This window comes from Vanellus vanellus, assembly GCF_965231255.1.
Source record: "Vanellus vanellus genome assembly, chromosome: 2".
NCBI lineage: Eukaryota > Metazoa > Chordata > Aves > Charadriiformes > Charadriidae > Vanellus > Vanellus vanellus.
In genome coordinates this window covers 77,299,653-77,324,020 of record NC_138906.1, presented here as the reverse complement: position 1 = coordinate 77,324,020, position 24,368 = coordinate 77,299,653, and the positions used below count along the sequence as shown (strand labels likewise).

Sequence of the window (24,368 nt, the reverse complement as noted above, 5' to 3'; positions counted from 1 at the left end):
ATATTTGAGAAAGGTACTTTAGGATATATTAGGAATTAACACAGGAACTAATCCTGTAAACTTTTACAACCTCACTCAGAATAGGAGGAGGGTGGTCACCTCTACAGTGAAATCACTGCTGTCAATCTTATGTGGAGAAATATTTAATGCTTTTATGCTCTTCAAATTCATAAACTCCTCAAGGCTGAGACTACGACTTTCATTTGTCTAAAATCACAATACACGCCTACAGTATCACAATATTTTCCAGTTTTAAAAGCCAGTAATAAAATAAAACATCTTTCCTGTTACACACCTATGAAATATTTTAACATAGGTGTCTATCCATCTGATGCATCATTAATGCGTTCTCTGAAGTCCTTCCTCCACAAAATATACTCCCTTTTTAATGCTGTTTTTATATTCAGGTAGACTTTTTCAAAGGTTATCAACATTAATAATATATACGATAATATATATTGGGAGGACAAAAATATTTTGTGCTCCAAGAGAAAATCAGCCATTTACTTTATACATATTATGCTCACTCTTTACATTAAGCCTCCAAAAGGGACCAAGATAATCATGAGTCCAGGAACTATGTCAAAACCCAGGTGGGAATCCAGGAGTGCTGCTGATACTCCATGTCAGGATAAGACTGAGTGTGTCTCGGCTCCCACCCAGCCCAGAGAAAGCTTTGGAGGCACAGGCTGGGACAAAGCCATCATTCTCTCTGAGCAGGCTCCCGATAGCAGGAGATAAGGGTAGGAAGGGAAACAGGACCCCAGAGGAGGCTGCATGCCGACAGAGACCCGGCCAATGCCCAGGTGACGTCCAGGCAGAAACACTTCCCAAGTTCCCAAGGCAAGACACCACCACCCCGAAATACTGTAATACTCAGTGAGTTCTGAATGCAGAAAAGTTCTCAGGAACAGTGTAATATTTTTTTTACTGTTTCTGTGAGGTATCATATTAAATAGATGGACTGATAATATTATCTAGGTACAGCATATAAACTACTAGTATTTTTCATTTAGTTTCCCGTGTCTTACCGTAAATAGACCTTATGCACGGGGCATTTCCCAGTCTTCACAAAAGTGAATTCTAGCGGTGTGCTAATACCAACAGCCCTTAGCCGTTTAAACACTGAGTCAGAAGCTTTCATTATTTGTGTTACCAGAAGGGATGAAAAAAAAGACACAAATAAGACGTCACACCTGAGGATGTAAACTTTTAAAGTTTGCTACCTGAGGAAAGTAAACTTTAACTCAAATCTGGGTTTCTGCAGTCCCTGCCTGGTTCTTCACCACGCCGCTTCCCATGCAACCAGGAGAGTGCAGCCAAGCAGAATCTGGGTTCACGTTTTATACCCAACATAGGTTGGTGGATGGCAGCTGTGTGCTCTTGGCCTCTGGTGCTGTTGCTGCTCGTTTCCAGTGCCCGCAGTGCTGTGTGTGCCACCTTCTCCCCATGAGACAGCTGAGGGGTTGCCTGTCTCCCCAAAGCCCGACAGCACAGAGGGCAGCGGGTGAAAAACACAGGTGGCGCGAGGTTTGCACAGAGGTTTCCTGCTCACCCCACTGCAAGAAGACACAGGTATCTCGGCCATTTACTCCCTGGGCCGTTGGGCCCAGTCACGCAATGTCTGCCTCCGATTCTCTATTTGAAACCCGCAACTGATGGTACTCGGCCCCTGGTAAACGGGTGAGGACTCACCAAATACTTTGAGGAGTGGGAGGGGTACCCATCAATGGGCCACCCCCATTCCCCTCTGGTGGCACTCTGGGATCAGTTATTCAGAAACGCCAGTAAGTGTGTGACACACCATACATGAGAAGAGAAGGCTCAGGGGAGACCTTATAGCAGCATTCCAGTATCTGAAAGGAGCCTACAAGCAAGCTGGAGAACTTTTTACAAGGGCATGTAGTGATAGGACGAGGGGAAATGGCTTCAAAATGGAAGATAGGAGATTTAGAACAGATATTAGGATTAAATTTTTCACTCTGAGGGTGGTAAGGCACTGGAACAGGTTGTCCAGAGAAGTTGTGGATGCCCCATCCCTGGAGGTGTTCAATGCCAGGCTGGAAGGGGCTTCGAGCAGCCTGGGCTGGTGGGAGGTGTCCCTGCCCATGGCAGGGCGGGGGGGGACTGGATGATCGTCAAGGTCCCTGCCAACCCAAACCATTCTACGACTCGATGTATTACCACGAGTTACCACATGCAGTAGCAGCACCAGCGGGTGCCGCGCCCCTAACGGAGCCGCCGCAGCAGGGGGCGGCGCCCCTCAGGCCCTCGCTCCCCACCCCCCCCCCCCCCGCGCTGGCGCAGCCCCGGGGGCCGGGCCATGCCGGGCCGGCCCGGGCGGGCAGCGGGGTCGGCGGGAGGGCTGCTCCCAACCCCGCTGGGCCGCTGGCAGCAGGTAGAGCAGGGCGGGCGGCGCGGGAGCGGTGCCGGCAGCGCCACGGCGTGCGCTGGGGCCGGGACCGGGAGTCGTTACTCCCGAGACAGGAACAGCAGGAGCAGCGCCCAGCGCTTTCTCTGTGGCGGCGGTGCGGTGTCCCCAGTGCGAGGTGTGCGGCAGCCGCTCGGTGCTCCTGCGGCGGCGCGGAGGCCCAACCGGCGCTCGGTACCGGCGGCGGAGGCGGGCATGGGGCGGCCGGGCCCGAACGCTGCTGCCGCCGCCGGCGGGGCCTTGGGCCGCCGCTGGGTAACGCCGAGGGCCCAGCACCCCCCCGCCCCGCCTCCCCCATCGTCCTCCGGCCGGCGGGGCGGCTGCTGCGCACGGCCGTGGGGGTGCCGATAAACCTATAGACACACGCAAGTATAGACACACACAGGCCGTTGGCATCCAGGCGGAATGGTGCGTTTCCTACTGGAAGGGTGATGTTCCTCGTATGGATTTTTCCTCACCTGGGCAAATCTGTCGCTTGAGTTCACAGATCCTCAAGGGAGAAGCTGCCAACTGCTTCCAGAAAATGGCAGGTAAGAACAAACACAAATAGAAATGCTGTTCGCTTCATCGAGCACCCTGGCGGTGTTGAAGGCCAGGCTGGATGGGGCTTTGAGCAACCTGGTCTGCTGGGAGGTGTCCCTGCCGTGGCAGGGGGGTTGGAACTCGATGATCTTCAAGGCCCCTTCCAACCTAAACCATTCTATGATTCAGGCCTGAGCACACTGGTATGCGGCATGCTGGTCGTGTTTAGCTGGGATACTAAGGTATTACTTTTCCAAATTACTGAAATTACTTCGCTAAGTGATACCTTTGAAAACTCCCATCTCTCCAGAACTCTGTCAGAGTGCCCTCAGCTCCACTGAAACGGAAACAAAGAGCTTGCAGAATTAATCGTATCTCATCTGTGAGCTTGTGTCGTCTCCAGCCACTGAACTACCTGTTTGCTGAGAGTTAGTGGGAACAGCAGAGAGGTAACTGCTCTTGGTATTCCAGAATAAGTTATGGAGCAGGGGTTTAAATAGCCTATACACAAATTAAATACATGATAGCCTTTGACCACAAATTTTAATAGTCTTTTGGCAAAGCTGTTGTTTCCTGGACGCTATGCACACTGGTGAAATAATCACCCCTTATAATTTAGGTTAAAAATGAGGTATTGTTTCTTCAAGCATTCAGCTGGGGTTCTATTAATTATCTCTGACTTATCCCTTAAACTTATCTCTGATAATCCCTTAAATTTACCTGTCACCCTGGTGGTGCTCTGGGCCCTGCAGCTTCTGTGTTCCCTGGAGAAACTGAACTTAAAAGGTGCCTGAGGTTTTGTGTTGGCAGTTAGGAACCAAGAGCTGCATGTTTTGCAGATCCAGTCATTTTCAATAGTCCCTGGAAATTTCCCTCTCTGCGGTGTGTATGTGTAAACAACTACTACCCCATAAAAGTATTTCACCTTTCCCTTGTGTTCAGTGACGATTTTTTTTGAGAATTATTAAAATTGAATGGCCTATGTACAATACAATTTTGAACGAGTAAGCTCTGATAAACCTTGTTGCATCAGTTTACAAAGCCCCATCCCAATATATCCATCTTGCCACTCAGCTTACCTTAAATCCACTTTCTCAGCACTTTGAAATACACTAGACAGCTCACTCTCACGCCTAAGAAAAAAATCACGTTGCTTTCTAGTAAAGTCACTGTGATGACGCTGAAGTGGGATAATGGCATCTTAGACATGTACCCCAACGTTGTCACTTGCACAGGACTAAACGGGAAGATGAGGGGATCCCACGTTGCAGTAGGAAGATGCTCTGAGCTCTCAGAAGTTGTTTCCACAACGTTTTGAGGGAATCTAACCTGGCACTGCTTTGATCCCAGCTCACCCCTCACACTTGTGCTGTAGCTTGTCTGACCCAGCCTAGGAAGCTAAACCAGCAGGCAGCTTTTTTTTTTTCCTGTTGTTGGGTGGGGTTTTTTTGGGGGGTAGCGGAATCAGAGAAACACAAATGCTGACTCAAGAGGAGGGATTGGGTTCTGCTGATGTAGCGCAGTGTGACCTGCCCTAGAAACACACCCGTTGTCCACTAAGCTCCACCTAGGGAAACCCAGTGTAGCACAAAATTGCTGCGTTGGGGGCATTCACCGATTAGTTCCTCATGAGTCACTCACTGCTGCCAAGTGGGAGTCAAATGCTCCTACTGTCATTCTGTTTTCACTAGTTTTGTGCCACTTGGAAAACACACCACAAAAAAAAAAAATGAAGTACAAGGCCCCAGCTCTACAAACTGCTTCGTATCTGCCCCCTGTACTCAAAAGTATCTTCTGGTTTTCTTTCTGCCTCCAGGGAGAAAAGTCCTAATAGTTTATGCACATCAAGAGCCCAAGTCCTTGAATGGATCTTTGAAGAGTGTTGCTGTAGAAGAGTTGAGCAAGCAGGGCTGCAGTGTCATGGTGTCTGATTTATATGCAATGCAGTTCGAGCCAAGAGCAACAAGAAATGACATTGTTGGTAAGAGTAACCAGAATACGCTTTTTTTCAGCAATAATGATGAGACAGACTTTGACCTTGTCTGTCCTGCTGCATTAACAATCCAGAACCATGCTGCTCAGTGCACTCTGAAAAATAATTGCTATTATTTTGCACAGATATCTCTCAACTAACAAAACCCAGCTTTTTATTTTCTATTAACATTGACTAAGAAATGTCAGTGTAGGAATCCAACAAGTATAATCTTTATTTAAATAAATCTGATCCCTGGAAATGGCCACTCAAACAGAAAAAATGAAATCTCATAGTATTGTCTAGATTGGAAGGGACTTTTAAGATCAAGTCCAACCATCAACATAACACTGCCAAAACCACCACTAAACTATGTCCCTAAGCACCACGTCTACCCGTCTTTTAAATACCTCCAGGGATGGCGACTCCACCACTTCCCTGGGCAGCCTGTTCCAATGCTTAACAACCCTTTCTGTGAATAATTTTTTCCTAATACCCAATCTAAACCTCCCCTGGCGCAACTTGAGGCCATTTCCTGTTGCTCTATCGCTTGTTACTTGGGAGAAGAGACCGACCCTCACCTCACTACAACCTCCTTTCAGGTAGTTGTAGAGAGCAATAAGGTCTCCCCTCAGCCTCCTTTTCTCCAGGCTAAACAACCCCGGTTCCTTCAGCCACTCCTCCTAAGAGTTGTTCTCCAGACCTCTCCCCAGCTTTTTGTCCTTCTCTGGACACGCTCCAGAACTTCAATGTCCTTCTTATACTGCAGCACCCAAAACTGAACACAGTATTCAAGGTGGGGCCTTACCAGTGCCGAGTACAGGGGGACAATCACTTCTCTAGTCCTGCTCACCACACTATTCTATCTGTGTATCTGTTATATCTGTATAGTACAGATTTGTAAAACAGTGTTTTGCCTTTTGACTAAAGTGGATGAGGGAAAATATTATTTCTACAGTATTTGCAATCAACTTCAGAGACCTTCTAAAAACCAGCTTCTCTTAACAAACAAGATTACAAATGCTTTCTGCAAGTTAGCTCCAGGCACTTAAGTGCTCAGGCTTTTGAGTTGTCTTGGCACCTCCCAACTACCTTGGTAGTATATGATTACTAGAAATTAGTAGATGATGCAGGTAGGACTTGAGAAAAACAGTGAAGCTCTTGTTAGGCTTATGTGATATTTTCACCATGCTCTTACTAGCATTTAACCCCAGTATTTTTCCAGGTTAGGAAACACAAAGCCATAACATAATCTGTGACAGCTGAAACTCTTTCATTAACACAAGAATCAAAAAGAAATAGGCAAGCACTGGCAAAAACAAGACGAAACTTATTAATGAACAGACATAAGCATTTCTAAAAGTCCACTCCTGAACATGAACCTTGTCTCATAGTGACACTTCTGAGAGGGAAAAATGCATTAGCACGTGTTCACAGTCAGTCTCTGAAGTCCATTTCTTGTGGGTGATAAATGCCTTTAGATACCATTCTGTGACTAGCTAGAGTTTAGTTCATGAGGCTATTACCTCTCTCTTCTGCTAGAGATTGATGATCTATTAGTTGAATCAGCAGAATGAATGTATATGTCTGGTTCAGACATAACTTGAATGAGCTCACCCAACTATACTTGGGTGGAGTCAGCAGATCTGGCCAATACTGGTTCCCCAGCCCTTGCTGAGTTTCCCAGTTACAGAGGCTGAAAAGCAGCTACATACTGTTTGTGACTGTGTGGTGGTTTCAGTAATCCCTAATGCAGAGGCAGAACAATTGGCAAAATTCTCTTAAACCCTCTTAAATTGTCCGCCTGCATCACCAGAGTCTAGAGCCAAGCTTAGGTCCTCTTTATTGCACTTCATATGTTGCTACGGAAAGGTGAAAGTTTTAGTACTCAGAGATACTACATTCCTCTCCAGTTTAAAGTCAAATCACCGTCACCTGAGATGATGCTGAATATCCACCAAAAAAAAAAAAAAAAGGAAAAATGGAAAGCAGTAACTCAATTTAGAACTGTAGATTGCAACATGTATTTAATTCTTATTTGTCTATGATGCCAAAAACGGGGCAAGGAATGACTATTCACCTCTACCCACAGGTTGCTTGCACAACTCAGAAGAGTTCAATTATGGCGTGGAGACATGGGAAGCTTACAAGAGAGGAGGTTTGTCCAGTGATCTGATTGAGGAGCAAAAGAAGGTGCAGGAAGCAGATTTACTGATTTTTCAGGTCATTACTTCAAATTGTATTACAAAATACTTCAGTTGTAATATACAGGGTTGAACAAAAGAAAGGCAATAGTGAAAAGATTTTACAGTTCATTAGGAACATTGAATCTAGCCAGAGTAAAAAGCGGTAGTAGCTCTGCCATCAACATAAACCAGTCCATATCCAGCATAGCAATTTCAAGGGATCAGGTTTTTCTGATATGAAGTTGGTTTTAGAAAATAGCAAAAATACCAGATCATGCGTAAGCATTATTCGTGCTAGCACACTATGAATTTTTCACACAAATAATGGCTCCACACTGGCATTTTTGAGGAGTAGGAAGGCATCTGAAATTAGAACTTTAAAATGCCTGAGTAAAATTCACAGCAGTGCTTCACTTAAAAATTAATATTCAAAAGTAGTCTGATTGATAGGTTTTGTGAAGACTGGTCCTCACGCTACCTGCAATCCAAATCTATTGCATAGAGCAACTCAGACCAGAAATTATTGAGTGCAAAATAATACTATAATTCTCAATATAAGAATTATGCCATGTTATCACACAGCCTGATACTATCCCTTTGTCTTGGAGCTCACGCAAGGCAAACATAGATCTACACACAGAAATGTGTGTAAGGGCTGAAGGCAGCCCTGCCGAGTTATAGGTTTGGGATACGGTTATAGACACCAGACCAACAGCTTTAGGAATAAATATTTTCTCTCTAAGTAATGGTACAGTAACAAATACAGATCAGTAGTACAATTATCCAGGTCATTACAACAGCAAATCCCGTCATTCAGTAGCACAATTATCCAGGTTGAAATGACAGCAAATCCAGTAATTCACTGACTGTGGGCCAAACTTAATATCTAGATGCACAGAGATATACGTGACCATGAATGTCAGGCAGGCTGGCAGAAGGCAGGGCAAGGCTTATTCTCTGGGCGAGCAGCTGGGAGCAGCCAGCAGGCTCAGGGAACTTGGACTTCCCCGATCAGACTGTTCTCATGTATTGCTGAGTTGCAGAAGCACTATCTGGACGTGCTAATGGATCATTACACCCCCTCTCCATTCCCCACTGTGCCAGCTCTGTCCTCAGTGTCTACAATCCCAGAAGTACTGTATAAGGCAATACTAGCCTTACATTTCTTTGTGTGACTGTTGGCCTTGGGCATAGCCTATATGTATTTCACTGTCCAACTCTAGATGGAATTTAGGATGTGACCATATCTCAAGCATTTTACTGTAAGTCTTCATCATTTTTACGCTATTGCTTCTGAGACAAGTATAGCAAAACATTCCCCAAAGGAAGTGGTTGCTTTCTACTTTCTGTTCGTAGAAGGCTGTGAAGAGTTAAGTATGTTCTGGTGCAGAAAAAAAAAAGAAAGAAAAAAAGCCTCTGAAAGACACCATAAAGTGATTTAAAATTTGCTGCAGTCTAAACTCACCACTTCTAGAGATAGTGGTGATTACACAGTTTCCACATTGTTTCCATCTTGAATTAAGCCACATATGGATAAGATCTTATACAGAATTTCTTCTTTTGTACTGCAACATGGACAAAGATTTAGGAATAGTGATGCGTCCTAGAATAAAAGTCCATAAAGCATTCAAGATAATGCAAATAAGACATGATAGCTTTAGGCTGTAGTCCCATGGGCTAACTGGAGGAGCTGGAAACAGAGGGTCCTACTGTTAAAGAAGTTTTCTTCTCAATAAAGTGATTCAGAGTCATCATGTCAGCAGGGTGTGAAAGTAAGTCTTTCTTAAGATCCCATGGCATTTGTCAGGAGTCTGTCGGATCAGAACTGATCACCAGATGTCAGTCCTGGCAATAAGGCTGTCTGTATGCATTTTGGCCACATCTGCCATTACATCATGCATTCCTTTTGCATTTCAGCAATAGGAGACACAATTCTGTACAGTCTTAAGTTTAAATTAAATGTCACCTTCCTGCTTCATCATATTCCAGCTTCAATTTGTGTAGAAGGCCCCACGTTCACTGTGGTGTTAGTGTGATATATATGTTCAGATATGTACCTGAGACTACTACAAACAGAAAACACTTCCATTATTTTTGCCAAGCATAGTTACTGCCTCTCCCAACAGAGGGCTGGAAGAAGACATGTACAAGATCCGAACAGATTAAGGTAATGGGATTTGGCCTGTAGACCAGGCCTAAGGATGGCCTGTACTCTCTGTGCTAACAAGGTAATTTCCTTTTTGCCTAGTTTCCCTTGTATTGGTTCAGCATGCCAGCAATCATGAAGGGCTGGATGGACAGAGTCTTGGTCCAAGGATTTGCTCATGAATTTCCAAAGTGTTACGATTCTGGTTTGCTCAAGGTATGTTTTTGAGATTGTTTTATTAAGATCAAGATTTGCACGATGCTCTTGAGGGTATTGGTTTTTCTTTTCCATTATATCTGTTTAAAGCTTGCACTTTATGCTCTCCTGAAATAATGCTTTGGTAATGTGTTGAGTAACTTTCTGGCTTAAAACTGTCTGAAAGATAGTACAATAAGGAGAAAGCAGTGATTCCTAAAGATTTAAGCAATCTCCTAGAGATTTTTAGTTGGCCTACAAAATGGGCTTTATCATTTGCTAGGTGTGTCAGAGTGCACTGGGATGGCATGCAGCTTGCAAATGGTTTAAATCAATCTATTTCCTAAAACTATAGTCTGTCATTCTTCCCACCACCATAGGGCTACACAAATCTGTAATGAGTGACATACTAGAATAGGTGACAAGGTCCTGTTCTGGGATTAGATGTCAAAGGTTGGAATTAAATTATAAAACCTAATCAGAAACCTGAAATACCCAGTGCATGAGTCTCTGTCCCAACTATCTCCTTTCAACCTTTTCTTCTCTGTATCCTATGAATTAGGTAAGATCAGTATCTCTAGAGGACAGTTCATAATTTTTTAATTCTCCATGGCACTGGGAATATTCCTGGAAAATTTTGGCCCACTGTCTGATGGATCTTATTTGGTAACAACTGCAGCATCCAGAAACAATCAATACTAGTTTCACATTTATATTCTCTGCTGCATGTTAATCTCTGATCTTCTTAACAATTCCAAACATTTAAGTTTGTTTACATTTCAGAAATGGCTGCCTCACTGAGATGAATAGGAGTAATCCCCAATGATCATAGCTTCATGCGGAGTGCAGGCTCCAGGCCGTTCGGATACTGCACTGGAAAAATGTTCTTTCAATTACAGAAGCTAAAACTGAGAGGGCAGAAGCTGAGCACAAGCCCGTGGCTAATACCATAGTTACAGGAGCAGAAGAAACACAGGGGTTTAGAACACCTGAGGAATAATTTGTTCTGAAATTATTCCTTGGCAAATAACAAGCAAGCCCAAGTTTGAAGGGGAACTGTAGCATACAATTTCTGCATTCAGGAAGGACAGGAATAAATATATTCTCAGTAACAGAGTGCTTTCCAGCTACAGTTTTCCTAACATTGCATAGGGGAGAAAAAGGGTCAGCCCTGCTTCATACAAGGGTGTCAGACATGTAATTCCTTTTTTTTTTTTAACCTGTCTCTGCCCAAAGCCCTGACACAGAGTCAACTGTTTAGTTGTACGTCATCAATCTTTGCCTCGGAGCTGTCACTACGCTTAAGGTCTGAGAAAAAAGAGGACACCACCTCCTCTAAAAATTCATGCTGTCCGGGTTCCCCTGAATATCTCTGGAACTATTCATCCACTCTTCTTTAAACATGCCTAACTCAAGCATTGCTTTCTTAATTCTAGAACAAATTAGCCCTGTTTTCTTTCACCACTGGAGGAACCAAAGAGATGTATGCAAAAGGAAGTATCAGTGGTGATATTCGCTATCTCCTGTGGCCCATGCAGGTATAATATATGAATAGTTGGTTGGGTTTTGTCTTAATTGTTAGTATTCCAATTATTTTTAATAGTTGTGTTATTGTTTATTTTATGTGAACTATAATATAGTAAGATAGAATTAAGTTGTCCGTTCCAAGCATCTGCAGGTTATAAATTGGGCCCTAAAATCCTGAGACTACTTTAGAAGTCCACAGAGTTTTAAAGTTGCTTTGTGCCCCTTCCTCCAGATTGGAATCTGGAGAAAGCTTACGCTGTCAGCCTTTTAAGTTTCTCTGGTGTTATATGATTTCCTTTAGCCCTAGCATGCAGGATTTCTTTTCCCCATAGATACCTGATTCATGTAGGATGCGGGGCAGGAGGGGAGTCACACATTATCCTGGCATTAATGATCAGCATATGAAATGCCTTTTCTTATTGCTACCTTTTTATTAGAGGTAGCGAGCATGCTTTGAGAAATTTAGGTGGTAAGGCAAATGGTGCCAGCTACTTCTTGATATAATACAACGGATGTGCTTAAATTCTTTGGTCTCCTACCCATTGCGATTACCAGCTGTCTGCCCTTGTGAGGCTATTTAGCTGCAGAGCTTGCAAATCAACGTGACAACGTGAAATGCAACTGTGAATTCAGAAATACACACAGAGGAAAAATGGCAAGTTGAGCTGATTTGAAAGGCACCAGCCTTCATTCAGGATCATTTGGCTAAGCCAGAGGCAAAAAGTTAAAAAAAAAAATACTTAGAATTAAATGAGAAATACACTACAGTTCAGGAACAATCTGTGGAGATTCAAACAGTACAATGAACTTTAGGCTGTCTCTGATCCTTGCAAATTTAATAGCATCCAGCAGCTGAGAACAGTTCTGTGGGTTTAATAGCACTTAAAAATAAATTCCACAGAGCAGAATAAATTTAGTTGACCTTATTTTTCAGTGTATTGTATGTCATTCTGCTTAATGCCTAGCCTCCAATAGTGACTGCCAGGATAGATAATGAACTTTTGCTATTTATTGCCATTCTGATAAATGCACAGATTTAGAAAACCTGTCTTATATTGGTTCAGAGAAACCATTTCAGATTTGAATTTTCTACATTCATTAATTGAAAGTGAAAGGCTAACTATTTCCTGAGGGATTTCTTTCTTTGCTTTGAGTCCAGCATGGAATCATGCACTTTTGTGGTGTCAAAGTCCTCGCACCTCACATCTGCTTTGCTCCGGAGCATGTCTCTGAGGAGAAGAGGAAGGAAATGCTGGTTGCCTGGGCCCAGCGTCTGAAGACACTTTGGAAGGAAGAACCCATAAACTGCTCTCCTGAGTGGTATTTCAAATAATGTTCAGGTACAGGACTACAGATAGAAGATTTTTTTTTTTTCTCCATTCTTTTTGGTGCTTTATCTCAATATCTGAATGCTGATCTCCTAATTTGAATGTATTATAAGTATCTTGAGTACTACAGCTAGCAGTTTAACTGACAATATAGCATTTATCTTCATTGATTCCTGAGCGATTCTCTTCAATGATGGGCGAAAAACTCTTTGGGAAGAATGATCCTTGCTCATATAAACAGTGACATCCTGCCTACAAGTGGTTGATAACACAAGCGGCATTTAATTGCAGATTATACCATTGCTGCTTATGAAACAGTACATTGCCATGTTTATTTTAACGCTTTTTGTACCAGCTGCCACTTTTTTTTTTATTTACCAGGGAATATGCTGCCCATACTCAACCTTGTTATGGCCAATCCTGTTCTTTTAAATGAGACCTCTACACTTGTGCCTTTGAGCTATTAAGCCAGATCATGAATAATGCAAAAGGATGTATAGAGTTGCACAATGACTTAGCTGGAAAGCCTTGCAGACAGCTTTAGGCTTTTCCACATATTTACAGTACAATATGAAAGCTATGACAGATACCAGAAAAGGAAAACACCAAATACAAATATCATATAGCAGTATGGGCATGTATTGCCTTTCTTTATAGAATGTAGCCCCCATTTGTAAAGTATGTAGTTTCCTAAAATCAAAGGGAGCTTTCTATTTTTGTTACCCTAAGTAGAGACAAAAAGGAATCCTGTCTGTTCCTTTGCCCTTCACACCAGTCAGTACGGCTGTTTGGCTCTGGAGGGCTGGATGCATCCCCTCTGGCATCAGTGTAGATGGGGTTCCTTGGAGATCTACAGTGCCAGCAGTTGGCGAGGCAGAACACCTACCCAAAAACCTGCGGGAGCACTGTCTCTTTATGAGCCAGGATATAGTGGGACAAAATGACTGGCTCTTAACATCTGTGATTTTTACCTTGAACTTTAGCAGGATTATTTTTGTGCTTGAGAGCTGTTAACCTCTTCTGTGCACATGGCAAAGGGTGGGTTTCTTGCTTAGCTACACCATTTCTTGCTTTGATCAGCTTACCTAACAGCTGGCTTTACACTTTGATATTAAAAGAATGTGGGCTGAATAAGAAACGGTCTTCTGAGTCACTGTCAAATGACACTTATGCCCCTGCATACAGAGCGTGCGTCTGCTGTACATTCTTTGTAGCAGCCTCATCATGCCCCACCCTTATGTTTCTTTAAGGGCTCTTTGGATAATAAACGTGCTGAGCGCAGATTGGAGAGTGGCAGCGTAAGATGATACACCAGACTGAGAATTGCTGCCTGCAGGGAAAGAGTCACATGTTCCTGTTTGTCACCCTTCAAAGTGAAGGGCCACCTCTAGCAGTGACAGACGCCTGGAAGCAGGGAAGTGCTGCCCTTAGCTGTTGCAGATGTCTGCTTCAGTGCATATCAGTCAAAGTCTTTAGGTTACATAAGCAAGAAACGTGCTTTAGCTCAGTAACTGTTGAAACTTGCTTTAGCTCAGTAACTGTTGTACAGGAAAAAGAAAGTGAAAGGGAATAAAGTGGAAAACGTAAGTGTTGGAGAACGCAGATTCTTGCCTAAGAGACTTAAGGAAAACAACTTTAAGTTACATGAAGAGAGATTGAAGGACAAATGCAAATATTAAAATTGTGTAGGAGAGGAATTATCTTTATGTTCACTGTGTTCAGTTACCAGACTATTCAAGAAAGAAGGAAATGGATACAAAAACAGAAGTTGCAACTGTCAAACCAAATGGTACTGTATTGGATCAATCGCAGAGCTTAGTGTGTTTAACTGTTAGATGAAGAATCTCAAACTGACCTATATGATGAAGATACATTTCTTGACACTATCTGGCAGACACGTAACAGCTCCCACACACATGGTAGCATTACGTGTCTGTATTAAACTGGATATTTGTAATTGAAGTATTCAAGAGTGGTTGAGCTAGGTCAGAAAAAGGGTCCTCCAACCCCAAGTTTTTTCTCCACAGTGCTTATAGGCCAGGAAGAGCAAGCACTTCCGCTGAATACTGTCCTGGGCTCCAACTATATTTAGTTTGGAGGATTTCCTGAACTATGTATGCTTTCTATGTATATGCACCAAGCCAAATAGATCCCTGCTCTGAATTTTGTTCGGTCTTCTCTTGAATTCATGCCAACTTGAAGCAGCCAATATTGTTTGGCAAAGTTCAGCGGGTCAGTGTTTTCCTTGCATAAAGCATTGGAATGCTGAGGGATCCCAGGGAAGGTGAAGCACGTGGTTCCCGGTAGCTTCATTTGATTCCTCTTAGTCAACAGTAAATGGTCAATCTTATCTGTTCTTTTACATGTCACCTAGAGTTTTGTAGATGTGCATCACCTCCCCTCCTAAATAATCTCCTTCCCAGGCCATGGAGTCCTGTTCTGCTCAGTTGTTCTTCCAAGAGAACAACATTGGCCTTTGGTCTCCCTTGTTGCTCTTTGAACTCCTCCAGTCTCATTATCCCATCACAGAGAAGAGGGGACCAGAAGCGCACACAGAGTCAGCTCCATGACTCTTGGATTCATATGACTTTCTCTGCTCCTTTCCTAATAATCTCTGACATACAATTTGCTTTAGCTAATGTTTTCATCTGTTTTAAGCCTAGATCTTGGCTGTCAGTGGTAGCGGTCAGCTCAGGGGCCATTATTTTATGTATTATTTTATATATATTTATAAATATATTATATATCAATTATATAATAATATATATCAATTTAGGGTATTTTTTTTCCTCATATGTACCCCTTTACATAACTTGAATTTCACTTCCTGCCTCATTACCCAGTCACTCAACCATTTTTCCATTTTTTCTCCTCACAATCTGCTTTGCTTGTCCCCCCATCCATATCATCAGCAAACTTTCCCAACCTCATTGCTCATATTTTGTTCCAGATCATTTTCAACAACAATTTCCAGATTCGGCAGTATTGGTTTCATGCTGTTTGAATGCACAGAAATTCTCTCTCTTTGGAAAAATCAGTAAGGAGACAGAAGAACAATTGTGCAGGACTGCTCAGCCAAAATACCCCATAGCTGTTTCTGAATTACCAGTTGCACTTAATGACACAAGAAGGCATTTTGTTAACACCCAAAAGAGAGAACAAACCAAGACCTAAACAGCTTGTCCAAGCAACAGGTTGTCACAGAGGACTGCCACACCTGCAAATGCTATCCAGTGAGATGTGCAGAGCAAAGGTGGTGTCTTTATTGGAACTTAATATGAAGCCAAGTGGAAAGAAAATCCTCTCAGTATACTCTACACGTACACCCTTGCATTTCTGTCGTCTGTTGCTAGGCCGCACCTCAGCATCTCAGGGAGACCTCAGGTGGTCATCTTCTGAACTTAACTGCAATGAAAAATTGTGGCTGCGGTCAGTCACAAGCAACAGTGGTTCCCATGTCTCTTGGGGGATTCCGTTCTGCATTCGGACTCCCCAGGGAAATATGGCTCTTCTCCCCATGCATCAACACTGTTTGTCGCAGAGTGCTGCAGTTTCTCCCACCTCAACCCTCTGAGCAGGGCTTAGGGAAATACAGTGGAAGTTTTGTTGCACTGATGAGCCAAAGCTAGCTAAAATCATGGCTTCTTTCTGTAAAATCAGCTGTACAACATACTATCTTGACAGCTGTTGGACAGCAGTGGGATCAATCAGACCAGATAATGCTTTAGCTTTAGATTAAAAGGTAGATTACAGAAAGATTACAGACATATATCTCCTCAGGGTTTTGCCCACCGATGATCCCTCTCCCCAGAGTTCTAGGCAGGGTGCTGAGCCCAGAATTAACATTTCAGCATTGACTCATCTCCAGAGCTGGGAACCTCCTGTGTGAAGAAACACTTATCCCTGCTGGTCCCTCTGGAGCCTTTAGCTGGGGACAGCCACAGCACTGTTACACTCTGGTCCCACCGCAAGGCAGGTGCCTACAGAGCTCACCATTCATGCAAGACAAAGAGGGAAACGACTCTAAAGAGATACCTGGCAGCTAACTGCAGGTAGAAAGAAAGGAGCAGAAAAATTTAAACCTCTGTAGGCAAAGCGCACTACAATACAGCCTTCAAAGTTAATATGAGGAAAATACCGCTGTGCAAAGTCACTTTCCCATTACAGCACAAGCTTATTGCGATTTTATTTTAGTTTTTAGGATTAATGAGATAGGTAACCATTCCAGGTAGCCTTGCTTTAGCACTGTGGGGTTTTTACACTTCTTATTTATCAGCCCCTACAATTTTTCCAGGGGTGCAATGAAACCTGAAAATTTCACATACAGCAGTTGTCATCCTGCTGCCAATAAAACAACTACATATTAAAAAAAAAGTGTTGAATTCTATGCATTTACATTTTTTTCTATCATTTTTAATAAAATGGCTGAGATTTTTAGTACAAAGTAAGTGAAAGTTTGGTCGAGATTAGTGAAAGTTTCAGTTAAAGTAAAAAGAAAACTAATGGGCTTATTTTATTTTCTTTAATACTAAAATTGAAAAATTCTGCTCACATAAACACATTATTGTGAAAAGCATTAAAACTGTACTGGCCATGCTGGCCAGTTCAGGATAACTTGCCTTTCTTTTCAATCGGAATTCAGAGATTTCTCTATAAATTCAGATTGCATTTTTGGATCAATTTATTTTCCCTATTCATTTCAAGAAGGAATGTCATAACTGGCAACACTAACCTCTAAGCACCAACAAATAAATGCTAATTTCTGTCTTTTTTTGCCTAGTGCTTGTTGGTAAATCACCCACTGAATGAGACTGAAACCTTTTTAACCATGCAATTCATATAAATTTAACCATGTTCCTGCCTTCAGCCCATGTCTTCAGCCACATACACAATCTAAAGCTCAAAAGCAGAAAAAACAAACCAAAACAACAAAAAAAACCCCTGAGAAGTAAAGTGCTATTAGAAGATTTCTGTAATGTTTGGGATTGCAACAGAAGACCAAAACTGAATGACCGGCCCACCAGAGATACCACGTCTGGATTTACTTTTGCTCTATTTAGTTGACAAACGTCTCAGATTCTCTGGACTGCAGGTTTAGTAACACCCTCCTTACAATACCTCACAATGTGGATGGACATGAAATGTCTGTATTCAAACTCCAATGAGCTTAGTTTGGCCATTCAGCATAGCTTTCCTTAGTCTCCTCATTACAGTAGGTGTGATTCCTCCTTACAATAGGTGTGATTGGCCCTTGCATCTGGAGCTGTCAGAGCATTAAACTCCTCTTCTGGCTCAATACCAGCTGATCCAGAATCAGTGGAAAACGGGGAACTGGCACATGGCCAGCGCATCCATTGCCAACATATTTTTTTTTAGAGTGGAAACGATTGCACTTAGCATTTTTTGGAGAGTTCCTGAGCCGTTTGTTAAGTTTGTCCAACAAGGTGCAGAAAACTGTCTCAAGAATCAGAGAGAAAACTTCAGCTTGAAAGTGATCACTGAGGCTGTTCTACCTATCCAAAACTGCAGCCACTTGCATACTACTGTTTCCCATCTATCTTTCCAAAGAAACACCTTTCAGAAAGCTGGAAGGTAGGAGCCACCTGCCCCTTGCAGATGAACGTGCTGGCCAGCAGAAGGCACAAGTCAGATGGTGTCTTCCCCTAGAAGGGCAGATAAGGGTACATGGAGGCATTAAGTATTCAGATACTACATTCTGAAATGTTTTGTTTGTATGTGGCAGGAATAGGAGAGGTACAAACATAGCCTCAGAAGCCCTCCACAGCTGAGGAACCATATCCATGAAATCCAACATAGGGCCTACCACAGAACTATGTCAAACCCTTGGTGGCCATTGTGCTTCTTCCAGATCCATGACAGTCTGGGGCCCCAGTTTCCACCAGGAAACAGGACCAGGCTCCTGGGCCACTTTCATTCTGTCATCGCTATCAGGTTTGCCCTGCAGCTTTAGAGAGGATCCCTCCCTTAAACACAGGTTGTGGACTACTGTTGCCCACCCATATGAATGTACTGCTGCTGTTCTGCTAGTACTGAGCTGTGAACTCCACCAGCATCCACAAAGCATCGTGGGGAATGCAATGATTCCCCGGAAGGGGAAAGGTCAAGGCAAAAAGGGTAGACACTCGTCATCACCATCATTTCACTGGAGGAAAGGCAAAGGCATCAGTCTTATGAAAAGAAGCTGTGTTAGACATTATTTATATAGTAGAAGTTTTCCTAATAAAAATAATCATAGAATCAGTGAGGTTGGAAGGGACCTTTAAGATCATCAAGTCCAACCATTAACCTACCCTGATAAAAACACCACCACTCCTAAACTATGTCCCTAAGCACCTCATCTACCCTTTTCTTAAACACCTCCAGGGATGGTGAATCCACCACCTCTCTGGGCAGCTTATTCCAATGTTTAATAACCCTTTCAGTGAAAAAATGCTTCCTAATATCCAATCTAAACCTGCCCTGACATAACTTGAACCCGTTTCCTCTCGTCCTATCACTTGTCGCCAGGGAGAAGAGGTCAGCTCCCATCTCTCTAAAACCTCCTTTCAGGTAGTTGTAGAGGGTGATAAGGTCTCCCCTCAGCCTCCTCTTCTCCAGGCTAAACAACCCCAGATCCCTCAGTCGTTCCTCATAAGGTTTGTCCTCCAGACCCTTCACCAGCTTTGTAGCCCTTCTCTGGACACGCTCCAACACCTCAGTGTCCTTCTTGTAGTGAGGGGCCCAAAACTGAACACAGTACTCGAGGTGAGGCCTCACCAGTGCCGAGTACAGGGGGATGATTACTTCCCTAGTCCGGCTCACCACACTATTCCTGATGCAGGCCAGGATGGCGTTGGCCTTCTTGGCTGCCTGGGCACACTGCTGGCTCATGCTCAGCCAGCTGTCCACCAACACCCCCAGGTCCTTTTCTGCCAGGCAGCTTTCGAGCCACTCTGCCCCCAGTCTGTAGCGCTGCATGGGGTTGTTGTGACCCATAATAGGATACGTTAGTTCAGTATGGAATCTTCTTTGCTATTAGGACAATGAAAAATTACATAAAATCTGGCAGAGATGCTGTAGACACATCTGACCTCCACAAGAGGATGGACTAGATGGTTTACGGTGGTCCTTTTACCTTACGTATTTCTGCAGCCGTCCCCAGAACTGTTACCTGTTACAGTTACTCTGTTGACAAACAGAAACTTTTGCCTCCGCCCTGCCTGAACGAAAACCTGCCTCTTCGGCACCAAAACCACCACAAAGAAATGCGTTCCCACCACACACCGAACCCCCAGCGGCTGTCCGTCTGGGTAAGGCGGTCAGGTTTGCACCATCCAGCGTCGGCACCGCGCTCACACCGGCGGCGAAGGTCGGGGGGGGGGGGGGAGAGACGACACGACGGACACACACCGGGAGCCGACTCCTTCCAGCCGGCAGCGGCGGGTACGGCCGCCCGCCCCCTTCTTTCCGTGCCGTATTGTCGCACAGACTGAACCTCTGTGCAGCCCCGGGAGCGAGCCCGGGCCACCTCCTCCGCGACGGGGCGGGCCGGGCCGGGCCGGGGCGGGCGCTTTTCTCTTCTCGCCGCCGCGGGGCCGGGACGCTGCGCCGGGGGCGGTGAGGGCGCACCCGCAAGGCCGCCGGGCCCTCCCGAGGGAGGCGGCAGGACGGAGCAGAGCGGCCCGCAGCCACGGTAAGGCAGCGCGGACCGGGAGGTGGGGGAGACGGGAGAAGAGGAGGGGGGACCCGGGCTGCCCCGCCGAAACCGAAAGTCCCACAGGCGCCGCCGCTGCGGGGTCCCGGGGGGCTGCCGGTGTCGGGCCGGCGGGGTGACTGGCTCCGGAGAGAGGTGGCCCGGCGGGGTTGCGGTGCATCGCCCCTCTCCCCTGCCTGAGGGGGGGTCTCCCGGCCACGGGGGAACCTCCGGGGCGCCGCGACGGGAAGCGGCACGGCGGAGGAGCAGTGCGTACGAGGAGAGGCGGCCTCGGCGGCAGGAAGCCGCCGGGAGGAGGAGGAGGAGGAGGAGGACGACGACGACATATCAAGTCGGCCAACGAGGAACTAGGCCAGGGAAAACCCGCGTTAGGGCTTCCCGGCCCCGCGGCTGCTGCCGAGGCGGCTGCGTTCGGCGCTGCCCGCCCCAGGGCCGAGCCCGCCCTGAACGGGGACGGTGGGGGGCCCCACCGGCTGGCGCCTTGACAGCCCGTTCTCGCTCCCCTACGAGAATACGCGGGTTTGTGACCACTTCTGCCCTTTCTGTGACAGAGCTGTACCGGTGCAAGCCGCTGCCCGGAGCCCCTCCGTTCCCCTCCCCGCCTCTGCCCCGGCCCCGCCGGCGCTCGCAGCGTGTTTCACCCTCCCTCTGCTCTGGGTCCTATGAAAACTCGTGTTCCGCGAACACCTTCGCTTCTCTCGTCTTGGCTCCTCCTCGCGTTCCCACGGGATCCCTGCTGTAACCTGCTGCTGATCTGGCATAGGTATTTTCTTTACTATTTCCGAAAGAAAGAAAGAATGAAAAATCGTTCCTCAGTGAAAAGATGCGGCAGCCGAAACCCCTTAGCGTAAGGGAAAGGTTTAGACAGAGTGGGTTATGAGAGTCACAGCAATAGAGTCGAGATGCACTGACAGCTTTTGAAACATCTTCCACACATGTAGTATTTTTGTCTCCAGCTGCAGGGACCCTTATATTTATCTCCTGTTACCCGTATCAGTGATACCAGCTTTGGTTCCTGTTTGTTATTCCCTTCCATTCCTGACACATAATTATGTGGCCAGGCCATGGGTTTTGGTGCTTGCAGACTTGTTCGCTTTCTCTGATTATACCTTGTAACACCTCTTGAGAACTTGTGCCCTCTGAGTATCATTAGACCAAAAGGGCTGCAATTACCTTTTTTCATATTACCATCCTAATGCGCTCAGCAATCCTCCTTAACCGTGCAGGCTACACGCGATCTACATCAGATCAGTTACAAATCATTAGAACAGAGCAAACCGCTTTTGAATGGTGATCAGGCCCACTATGAGACCTAATGACCAGGTTTATGTGTTTATGTGCCCTTTGGAGGTTATAGGGGAGAACACGACCACGGTATTAAAAAGAAAAATGCCACAAACCCACTTATTACCCTTTTATCCCTCTCTAAAGAAAACCTGAACATACTAGTAGGCAAAAATACCTCTCTTTTAGCCACCAGTGTTCAAAATTTTCATAATGCACTTGTTAAATACAAACCCATCCTAATAAAGATGTTCAGAATAGTATATTTAAAAAAAAAACAACTGCTTTATAATCAATCAAGTATACAGATGAAAGCTACCTCATAGAACCCAAATTAACCCCTAGAAGTACACATAGCTGCTGTAAGGTTAGGCTAAACCAAACTATAAAATTTCTGTTCTCTTAACCACAGATACATAGTGTATGCACTGGTGTATCATAAGTACTGAGGATACATTTGAATTACGGTGTATCTCAATAAAGAGCAGTAAGCTTGGAATGAACTTGAGCCTTTGAGCTTCTCTCCTTGATTTCTTTATCATCTGTCATTTCCAGGTAACATTAGCCAATACCTCATGTTAAATAGCATACCAAAATAAGTAGTCTTCCTACAAAAAACTTTGGGTTTGAAATAAGTCTTAAGATCAGAGAGCTTTTACTCAGATTACCTCACTACTTAACAACAACAAAAAGTAGTAGCATCCTAATAGTAGAGCATGCCCAAGGAGGAGCCTTCCCTGCCATCTGATGAGAAAATTCTCCCGTGTTGAATGTTATCCAGCTCATTTCAGTAGATATCTGATGACATCTGTTATCGCTTCTTTTGAATTTCCAAACCGCCTTGTTAGGGCGATTACACACTGCTTGGTAGGGACAGGTATTAACAATGTAACTGGCAACAAGGTCCCATATTGTTGCAGTTTGAGGTAGGGCTGTTTTTCATCAGATTATATGGCAGAGTGGCAGCCCCAAGCTATCTGTAGTATTAATGCAACTTTAGAGATTCAGCATTCAAAAATACACATCTTATTTGCATTCACAAGAATAGCATGTGCAATTCTTACAAAAATAACTACTACCTAGATGCATAATTACTGTTAGCATGGAAAAACTACCATAAATATGTGACTTGGAACCAATTCTTGAAAGGGAGACACCCCCCCCCCCCCAGACAAATAAGCAAGATGTTACTTCACACCACATTAAAGTCTCACGACTGAATTCAGGCCTTTGTACCTGTGACACCCACCCCATCTGCAAAACAGTCAGTAGCACCACCCCAAGAAAGCCAGACAACCATCACCAGAAACCTCCAGGGAGACAAAAGCTCACCTATGAGAGCAGCAGTGAGTATTCTTGGCACTGCTACGAGTCATTTGTGGCTCAGCTATTTGATTAACAGTAAAGGAATTTAAAAAAACCCAAAACTAACAAACAAAAGACAACAACAATCTCTCCCGTAAAAATTATTAGGCATAGCAGAGCTTACCTTCTTACTAAACGAATGCAGTCATATCCTCAGTCCCATGCTCTTAATGCAGGCTAGCACTCCAGCAAAACAAAATCCACATCCCTTCAAAGTCAGGAAAGCCAAAGAAGAAAACTCTGAAGAGAGTACACTGCTCCAGATGTAGAGATGATGTTCCCTGTCTATATGACAACAGCCCATAGAGTATATATACACTTGGAAGAGGCTCTTGCTTTCTCTCTTCTACAGGCACAACATTGGTTTGTTTGTGTTTTGGTTTTTTTTTTAACTAAGCTTACTCTTCCCTATTTTGGCTTGTCAGTGCTGAACCAACCAGACATTTTCCAAACGTGTACATAAACATCTCACTTCCCTCAGGCACCTATTTTCTACAGACACTTTCACTGCCTCCATAGTTCCCAGGATCCAGAAAGAGGCTGTGGAAATTGGGCTGCAGCTGATGTTGATAACAACATTAAGCAATATTTTCAATTAGAGATTTGGTGATGCAGGTACACAGTAGTTTACAGGAGTTAGCAGTCACTTGTTGGTCTGAAAAATTTGGGAATCCCTTTGGCTGCACTACTTAGAGGTCTTAATTACCCAAATGAGCCAATCTACTGTTGCTGATTGCACTTTGAAATGGTACCTTTCTCCCAGCTCCGTATAGTCGTGTTATAGTCACCCAAGAGGAATGGAAACTGAACAGCCCTTCCAATCTCTTGAACTTTGTCTTTTCTCAGCAAACTCTTTCCTTACCTATGTAAGGTTCTTAAGGTAAAAAGTTCAGTGAGGAAAAAAACAGAGCTTGTGACTTGCACATGTACTAACAATGCAGCTTGCTGGTGTATGCCAAAAGGTACCAGCTGCCTACCCTTATTTTAAGGTTTTAATTCCTGAGAGACACGATAGGCAAGAGACCACCTCAGCTTTATCAAAGGCTTAACATTATTCTGGCATCCATTGGGTTTACTTATCTACACGTTTCATAGGCTCCCCCAAGCTCTCTTTTTCTCTTAGTGCACTCAGGAGATCCTGCAAACCTTCACAACTTCTTTGTTCCTCTTCTTTTTGAGGGGTGGGAGAGAAGCTGCCTTATGTCCCCACCACAGTCCTTCCTAGCAGTTGTCTCCTTAAATCCAGCCAGCTGCGAAGAGAAGTTTCCCACCAAAGCTGGGTTGGTTGGTTGTTTTAAGCTTCAAGCAAACCCTTTAGAGCTGGATTTGTAAAGGTGCCCAAAAGGTAGCTTGGAGTTATATAAGTATCTGGGCACCTGACAGGCCTGCGTTCAGGCAATTAAGAAAATGAGATAGCAATCAGAATCATTAGGCACTACCTGTCTTTGGGACTGTGGCCCTTGATTTTTCTGGGTTTCAGTTTTTGCACACATGAAGTGTAGGGACAGTGCCAATCTACTGCATATTATATGGGTAAAAGCTATTTATTAACACCACTTTGAGGTGCTCAGGTGAAGAAATGGGTTTACATTAACTCAATATAACTGTAATTGGTTGACAGGATAAATCATTGTGATCTTGAGGTCTGATCCTGTGAGAACTACAGCATCTTTGGTTTCAAACTGAGACTCTTTGTTC

The 24,368-nt window shown here is 44.4% G+C and overlaps 1 protein-coding gene across 2 annotated transcripts; it reads left to right on the top strand.

The window, feature by feature from the left end:
• The first annotated feature begins 2,325 nt into the window (after window positions 1-2,325).
• Window positions 2,326-12,477, top strand: NQO2 (N-ribosyldihydronicotinamide:quinone dehydrogenase 2). 2 transcript variants are annotated; one of them, XM_082479927.1, is made up of 7 exons: window positions 2,326-2,398; window positions 2,912-2,961; window positions 4,770-4,934; window positions 7,018-7,148; window positions 9,360-9,473; window positions 10,889-10,990; window positions 12,139-12,477. In XM_082479927.1, the coding sequence occupies exons 2-7, from the start codon at window positions 2,955-2,957 to the stop codon at window positions 12,310-12,312; spliced, it is 693 nt and encodes a 230-aa protein (XP_082336053.1). In that variant the 5' UTR covers window positions 2,326-2,398; window positions 2,912-2,954; the 3' UTR covers window positions 12,313-12,477. The 2 variants fall into 2 exon arrangements, with proteins under 2 accessions (XP_082336053.1, XP_082336052.1); XM_082479926.1 differs by lacking the exon at window positions 2,326-2,398 and having other exon boundaries at window positions 2,715-2,961.
• Window positions 12,478-24,368: the final 11,891 nt, after the last annotated feature.

Excerpts from the sequence above, each read along its gene's own strand:
- NQO2 (XM_082479926.1), top strand. The coding sequence starts at position 2,874 with ATGGATTTTTCCTCACCTGGGCAAATCTGTCGCTTGAGTTCACAGATC. Across the intron at positions 2,962-4,769 it reads CTGCTTCCAGAAAATGGCAG|GGAGAAAAGTCCTAATAGTT; the intron begins GTAAGAACAAAC and ends TTCTGCCTCCAG. Across the intron at positions 10,991-12,138 it reads ATCTCCTGTGGCCCATGCAG|CATGGAATCATGCACTTTTG; the intron begins GTATAATATATG and ends CTTTGAGTCCAG.